This window comes from Gymnodraco acuticeps, unplaced genomic scaffold (assembly GCF_902827175.1).
Source record: "Gymnodraco acuticeps unplaced genomic scaffold, fGymAcu1.1, whole genome shotgun sequence".
NCBI lineage: Eukaryota > Metazoa > Chordata > Actinopteri > Perciformes > Bathydraconidae > Gymnodraco > Gymnodraco acuticeps.
In genome coordinates, this window is record NW_022989952.1 from 1,878 (window position 1) to 10,000 (window position 8,123).

Here is an 8,123-nt window from a genome sequence, read left to right on the forward strand (position 1 = left end):
GAAACATAAGGAGAGAAAAAAAGGGCGACTGCAAGTGGATTTGTTTATTTTTACAACAACAAAATACCCGCTTAGGGTTGAGCAAAAGATCAAAGTTTGATACGTTGTTTTAAATTAATTACTGAACATACATTCAAACGATTTTATTCATATTTGGGGGAAAGTCCCGGTTTATTTGAATCTATCAAACACTACCTGGATATTTTGACCAACCATAACCATTGCATTATACATTTTCAAGTGACTGTTATTTTGTATTGATTGTTGTGCTTTTCTTTATATCTTAATGTGTATAAATATATCTGTTGATTGTGTATATTTAAGCAATAGCTCACGACAGGCTTTGGTATATGCTCATTATATCACAGCTAAGGGGAGTGGTTCGGCCCGACGCCCCTTAGCAACCCCCGTTGTTAGTTCGTTTCGTAACGGACGTAATGTAACAGCTGTAACGGTTGTAGCTTTTCTCAGACGCGGAGGGATACTGACTTGTTGTGAAAAGTAACTACAATTCTTCTTGGAAGAACTGAACAAACACAGTACATTTGACCATCAGTAGTAAAACGTTACCTGAAGAAGGTGACGAAGAACTGCACCAGGTCCATGATGCTGTTGTGCTGAGAGAAGGCAATCTGTTGGGACAGAGGAAAGAAACACATAGTGAAGATACAAAAAAAACCTTTTCAACGAAATGAACTAAAGCACACTGATTGAACATTTATGAATTCATGAAGCCAAAACTAACTGGATAAAAACATGCCATACATAAATGCATTTCAGATGTGGGTGAAGTGAACTCTTAACATGTTTTTTGTTTAGGTTGATTAACGAAAAGGCTGTTAAAATATATCTTAAAAATATACACTTTGGTTTGTTGCACCATAAGAAAAATAAATGTATTTCCGCTTGTTTCATCAGCAAACACACCCACACACACTTCACCTCTACCCTCAAAAAGATCTGTCTTCATCAACAGCTGAGTGTGTGTGTGTGTGTGTGTGTGTTTGTGTGTGTGTGTGTGTGTGTTTTAGAGGAAACTTTTTGCCCTCAGCGATGAGAGATTTGAGCTGAAAAGCCATTGTTGTCCATGTTTAAACTCCATCGCGTTAAGAGGATTATTTATTACAGACATAATTCATTTTCCTTTTGTTTTGTTTGTGTTGCCCTGTAGGAAATAACACTCAGCCGATGTGTTTGTTGGAAGGATCACAGAATACTGAAGCCTTTTTGGAGAAAGACGAGCATGCTGATGTTCAGGTGTATATCAGTATGTAGTGTCTCTACTTTAAAGAGTCCTCTCCTGCTGATGTTCAGGTGTATATCAGTATGTAGTGTCTCTACTTTAAAGAGTCCTCTCCTGCTGATGTTCAGGTGTATATCAGTATGTAGTGTCTCTACTTTAAAGAGTCCTCTCCTGCTGATGTTCAGGTGTGTATCAGTATGTAGTGTCTCTACTTTAAAGAGTCCTCTCCTGCTGATGTTCAGGTGTATATCAGTATGTAGTGTCTCTACTTTAAAGAGTCCTCTCCTGCTGATGTTCAGGTGTATATCAGTATGTAGTGTCTCTACTTTAAAGAGTCCTCTCCTGCTGATGTTCAGGTGTATATCAGTATGTAGTGTCTCTACTTTAAAGAGTCCTCTCCTGCTGATGTTCAGGTGTGTATCAGTATGTAGTGTCTCTACTTTAAAGAGTCCTCTCCTGCTGATGTTCAGGTGTATATCAGTATGTAGTGTCTCTACTTTAAAGAGTCCTCTCCTGCTGATGTTCAGGTGTGTATCAGTATGTAGTGTCTCTACTTTAAAGAGTCTTCTCCTGCTGATGTTCAGGTGTATATCAGTATGTAGTGTCTCTACTTTAAAGAGTCCTCTCCTGCTGATGTTCAGGTGTATATCAGTATGTAGTGTCTCTACTTTAAAGAGTCCTCTCCTGCTGATGTTCAGGTGTGTATCAGTATGTAGTGTCTCTACTTTAAAGAGTCCTCTCCTGCTGATGTTCAGGTGTATATCAGTATGTAGTGTCTCTACTTTAAAGAGTCCTCTCCTGCTGATGTTCAGGTGTATATCAGTATGTAGTGTCTCTACTTTAAAGAGTCCTCTCCTGCTGATGTTCAGGTGTATATCAGTATGTGGTGTCTCTACTTTAAAGAGTCCTCTCCTGCTGATGTTCAGGTGTGTATCAGTATGTAGTGTCTCTACTTTAAAGAGTCCTCTCCTGCTGATGTTCAGGTGTATATCAGTATGTAGTGTCTCTACTTTAAAGAGTCCTCTCCTGCTGATGTTCAGGTGTATATCAGTATGTAGTGTCTCTACTTTAAAGAGTCCTCTCCTGCTGATGTTCAGGTGTATATCAGTATGTAGTGTCTCTACTTTAAAAGAGTCCTCTCCTGCTGATGTTCAGGTATATATCAGTATGTAGTGTCTCTACTTTAAAGAGTCCTCTCCTGCTGATGTTCAGGTGTATATCAGTATGTAGTGTCTCTACTTTAAAGAGTCCTCTCCTGCTGATGTTCAGGTGTATATCAGTGTGTAGTGTCTCTACTTTAAAGAGTTCTCTCCTGCTGATGTTCAGGTGTATATCAGTATGTAGTGTCTCTACTTTAAAGAGTCCTCTCCTGCTGATGTTCAGGTGTATATCAGTATGTAGTGTCTCTACTTTAAAGAGTCCTCTCCTGCTGATGTTCAGGTGTATATCAGTATGTAGTGTCTCTACTTTAAAGAGTCCTCTCCTGCTGATGTTCAGGTGTATATCAGTATGTAGTGTCTCTACTTTAAAGAGTCCTCTCCTGCTGATGTTCAGGTGTATATCAGTATGTAGTGTCTCTACTTTAAAGAGTTCCTCTCCTGCTGATGTTCAGGTGTATATCAGTATGTAGTGTCTCTACTTTAAAGAGTCCTCTCCTGCTGATGTTCAGGTGTATATCAGTATGTAGTGTCTCTACTTTAAAGAGTCCTCTCCTGCTGATGTTCAGGTGTATATCAGTATGTAGTGTCTCTACTTTAAAGAGTCCTCTCCTGCTGATGTTCAGGTGTATATCAGTATGTAGTGTCTCTACTTTAAAGAGTCCTCTCCTGCTGATGTTCAGGTGTATATCAGTATGTAGTGTCTCTACTTTAAAGAGTCCTCTCCTGCTGATGTTCAGGTGTATATCAGTATGTAGTGTCTCTACTTTAAAGAGTCCTCTCCTGCTGATGTTCAGGTGTATATCAGTATGTAGTGTCTCTACTTTAAAGAGTCCTCTCCTGCTGATGTTCAGGTGTATATCAGTATGTAGTGTCTCTACTTTAAAGAGTCCTCTCCTGCTGATGTTCAGGTGTATATCAGTATGTAGTGTCTCTACTTTAAAGAGTCCTCTCCTGCTGATGTTCAGGTGTATATCAGTATGTAGTGTCTCTACTTTAAAGAGTCCTCTCCTGCTGATGTTCAGGTGTATATCAGTATGTAGTGTCTCTACTTTAAAGAGTCCTCTCCTGCTGATGTTCAGGTGTATATCAGTATGTAGTGTCTCTACTTTAAAGAGTCCTCTCCTGCTGATGTTCAGGTGTATATCAGTATGTAGTGTCTCTACTTTAAAGAGTCCTCTCCTGCTGATGTTCAGGTGTATATCAGTATGTAGTGTCTCTACTTTAAAGAGTCCTCTCCTGCTGATGTTCAGGTGTATATCAGTATGTAGTGTCTCTACTTTAAAGAGTCCTCTCCTGCTGATGTTCAGGTGTATATCAGTATGTAGTGTCTCTACTTTAAAGAGTCCTCTCCTGCTGATGTTCAGGTGTATATCAGTATGTAGTGTCTCTACTTTAAAGAGTCCTCTCCTGCTGATGTTCAGGTGTATATCAGTATGTAGTGTCTCTACTTTAAAGAGTCCTCTCCTGCTGATGTTCAGGTGTATATCAGTATGTAGTGTCTCTACTTTAAAGAGTCCTCTCCTGCTGATGTTCAGGTGTATATCAGTATGTAGTGTCTCTACTTTAAAGAGTCCTCTCCTGCTAGATGTTCAGGTGTATATCAGTATGTAGTGTCTCTACTTTAAAGAGTCCTCTCCTGCTGATGTTCAGGTGTATATCAGTATGTAGTGTCTCTACTTTAAAGAGTCCTCTCCTGCTGATGTTCAGGTGTATATCAGTATGTAGTGTCTCTACTTTAAAGAGTCCTCTCCTGCTGATGTTCAGGTGTATATCAGTATCAGTATGTAGTGTCTCTACTTTAAAGAGTCCTCTCCTGCTGATGTTCAGGTGTATATCAGTATGTAGTGTCTCTACTTTAAAGAGTCCTCTCCTGCTGATGTTCAGGTGTATATCAGTATGTAGTGTCTCTACTTTAAAGAGTCCTCTCCTGCTGATGTTCAGGTGTATATCAGTATGTAGTGTCTCTACTTTAAAGAGTCCTCTCCTGCTGATGTTCAGGTGTATATCAGTATGTAGTGTCTCTACTTTAAAGAGTCCTCTCCTGCTGATGTTCAGGTGTATATCAGTATGTAGTGTCTCTACTTTAAAGAGTCCTCTCCTGCTGATGTTCAGGTGTATATCAGTATGTAGTGTCTCTACTTTAAAGAGTCCTCTCCTGCTGATGTTCAGGTGTATATCAGTATGTAGTGTCTCTACTTTAAAGAGTCCTCTCCTGCTGATGTTCAGGTGTATATCAGTATGTAGTGTCTCTACTTTAAAGAGTCCTCTCCTGCTGATGTTCAGGTGTATATCAGTATGTAGTGTCTCTACTTTAAAGAGTCCTCTCCTGCTGATGTTCAGGTGTATATCAGTATGTAGTGTCTCTACTTTAAAGAGTCCTCTCCTGCTGATGTTCAGGTGTATATCAGTATGTAGTGTCTCTACTTTAAAGAGTCCTCTCCTGCTGATGTTCAGGTGTATATCAGTATGTAGTGTCTCTACTTTAAAGAGTCCTCTCCTGCTGATGTTCAGGTGTATATCAGTATGTAGTGTCTCTACTTTAAAGAGTCCTCTCCTGCTGATGTTCAGGTGTATATCAGTATGTAGTGTCTCTACTTTAAAGAGTCCTCTCTGCTGATGTTCAGGTGTATATCAGTATGTAGTGTCTCTACTTTAAAGAGTCCTCTCCTGCTGATGTTCAGGTGTATATCAGTATGTAGTGTCTCTACTTTAAAGAGTCCTCTCCTGCTGATGTTCAGGTGTATATCAGTATGTAGTGTCTCTACTTTAAAGAGTCCTCTCCTGCTGATGTTCAGGTGTATATCAGTATGTAGTGTCTCTACTTTAAAGAGTCCTCTCCTGCTGATGTTCAGGTGTATATCAGTATGTAGTGTCTCTACTTTAAAGAGTCCTCTCCTGCTGATGTTCAGGTGTATATCAGTATGTAGTGTCTCTACTTTAAAGAGTCCTCTCCTGCTGATGTTCAGGTGTATATCAGTATGTAGTGTCTCTACTTTAAAGAGTCCTCTCCTGCTGATGTTCAGGTGTATATCAGTATGTAGTGTCTCTACTTTAAAGAGTCCTCTCCTGCTGATGTTCAGGTGTATATCAGTATGTAGTGTCTCTACTTTAAAGAGTCCTCTCCTGCTGATGTTCAGGTGTATATCAGTATGTAGTGTCTCTACTTTAAAGAGTCCTCTCCTGCTGATGTTCAGGTGTATATCAGTATGTAGTGTCTCTACTTTAAAGAGTCCTCTCCTGCTGATGTTCAGGTGTATATCAGTATGTAGTGTCTCTACTTTAAAGAGTCCTCTCCTGCTGATGTTCAGGTGTATATCAGTATGTAGTGTCTCTACTTTAAAGAGTCCTCTCCTGCTGATGTTCAGGTGTATATCAGTATGTAGTGTCTCTACTTTAAAGAGTCCTCTCCTGCTGATGTTCAGGTGTATATCAGTATGTAGTGTCTCTACTTTAAAGAGTCCTCTCCTGCTGATGTTCAGGTGTATATCAGTATGTAGTGTCTCTACTTTAAAGAGTCCTCTCCTGCTGATGTTCAGGTGTATATCAGTATGTAGTGTCTCTACTTTAAAGAGTCCTCTCCTGCTGATGTTCAGGTGTATATCAGTATGTAGTGTCTCTACTTTAAAGAGTCCTCTCCTGCTGATGTTCAGGTGTATATCAGTATGTAGTGTCTCTACTTTAAAGAGTCCTCTCCTGCTGATGTTCAGGTGTATATCAGTATGTAGTGTCTCTACTTTAAAGAGTCCTCTCCTGCTGATGTTCAGGTGTATATCAGTATGTAGTGTCTCTACTTTAAAGAGTCCTCTCCTGCTGATGTTCAGGTGTATATCAGTATGTAGTGTCTCTACTTTAAAGAGTCCTCTCCTGCTGATGTTCAGGTGTATATCAGTATGTAGTGTCTCTACTTTAAAGAGTCCTCTCCTGCTGATGTTCAGGTGTATATCAGTATGTAGTGTCTCTACTTAAAGAGTCCTCTCCTGCTGATGTTCAGGTGTATATCAGTATGTAGTGTCTCTACTTTAAAGAGTCCTCTCCTGCTGATGTTCAGGTGTATATCAGTATGTAGTGTCTCTACTTTAAAGAGTCCTCTCCTGCTGATGTTCAGGTGTATATCAGTATGTAGTGTCTCTACTTTAAAGAGTCCTCTCCTGCTGATGTTCAGGTGTATATCAGTATGTAGTGTCTCTACTTTAAAGAGTCCTCTCCTGCTGATGTTCAGGTGTATATCAGTATGTAGTGTCTCTACTTTAAAGAGTCCTCTCCTGCTGATGTTCAGGTGTATATCAGTATGTAGTGTCTCTACTTTAAAGAGTCCTCTCCTGCTGATGTTCAGGTGTATATCAGTATGTAGTGTCTCTACTTTAAAGAGTCCTCTCCTGCTGATGTTCAGGTGTATATCAGTATGTAGTGTCTCTACTTTAAAGAGTCCTCTCCTGCTGATGTTCAGGTGTATATCAGTATGTAGTGTCTCTACTTTAAAGAGTCCTCTCCTGCTGATGTTCAGGTGTATATCAGTATGTAGTGTCTCTACTTTAAAGAGTCCTCTCCTGCTGATGTTCAGGTGTATATCAGTATGTAGTGTCTCTACTTTAAAGAGTCCTCTCCTGCTGATGTTCAGGTGTATATCAGTATGTAGTGTCTCTACTTTAAAGAGTCCTCTCCTGCTGATGTTCAGGTGTATATCAGTATGTAGTGTCTCTACTTTAAAGAGTCCTCTCCTGCTGATGTTCAGGTGTATATCAGTATGTAGTGTCTCTACTTTAAAGAGTCCTCTCCTGCTGATGTTCAGGTGTATATCAGTATGTAGTGTCTCTACTTTAAAGAGTCCTCTCCTGCTGATGTTCAGGTGTATATCAGTATGTAGTGTCTCTACTTTAAAGAGTCCTCTCCTGCTGATGTTCAGGTGTATATCAGTATGTAGTGTCTCTACTTTAAAGAGTCCTCTCCTGCTGATGTTCAGGTGTATATCAGTATGTAGTGTCTCTACTTTAAAGAGTCCTCTCCTGCTGATGTTCAGGTGTATATCAGTATGTAGTGTCTCTACTTTAAAGAGTCCTCTCCTGCTGATGTTCAGGTGTATATCAGTATGTAGTGTCTCTACTTTAAAGAGTCCTCTCCTGCTGATGTTCAGGTGTATATCAGTATGTAGTGTCTCTACTTAAAGAGTCCTCTCCTGCTGATGTTCAGGTGTATATCAGTATGTAGTGTCTCTACTTTAAAGAGTCCTCTCCTGCTGATGTTCAGGTGTATATCAGTATGTAGTGTCTCTACTTTAAAGAGTCCTCTCCTGCTGATGTTCAGGTGTATATCAGTATGTAGTGTCTCTACTTTAAAGAGTCCTCTCCTGCTGATGTTCAGGTGTATATCAGTATGTAGTGTCTCTACTTTAAAGAGTCCTCTCCTGCTGATGTTCAGGTGTATATCAGTATGTAGTGTCTCTACTTTAAAGAGTCCTCTCCTGCTGATGTTCAGGTGTATATCAGTATGTAGTGTCTCTACTTTAAAGAGTCCTCTCCTGCTGATGTTCAGGTGTATATCAGTATGTAGTGTCTCTACTTTAAAGAGTCCTCTCCTGCTGATGTTCAGGTGTATATCAGTATGTAGTGTCTCTACTTTAAAGAGTCCTCTCCTGCTGATGTTCAGGTGTATATCAGTATGTAGTGTCTCTACTTTAAAGAGTCCTCTCCTGCTGATGTTCAGGTGTATATCAGTATGTAGTG

At 39.9% G+C, this 8,123-nt stretch overlaps 1 protein-coding gene across 1 annotated transcript in view; it reads right to left on the reverse strand.

The window, feature by feature from the left end:
* Window positions 1-570: 570 nt before the first annotated feature.
* LOC117542782 (attractin-like protein 1) overlaps window positions 571-8,123 on the reverse strand; it is a gene marked incomplete at both ends in the record, with an annotated part of 62,719 nt that continues 55,166 nt past the window's right edge. The window contains one exon of the mRNA XM_034210624.1: window positions 571-632. Coding sequence (XP_034066515.1) covers window positions 571-632 — 62 coding nt within the window. The remainder of the gene's footprint in view (window positions 633-8,123) is intronic.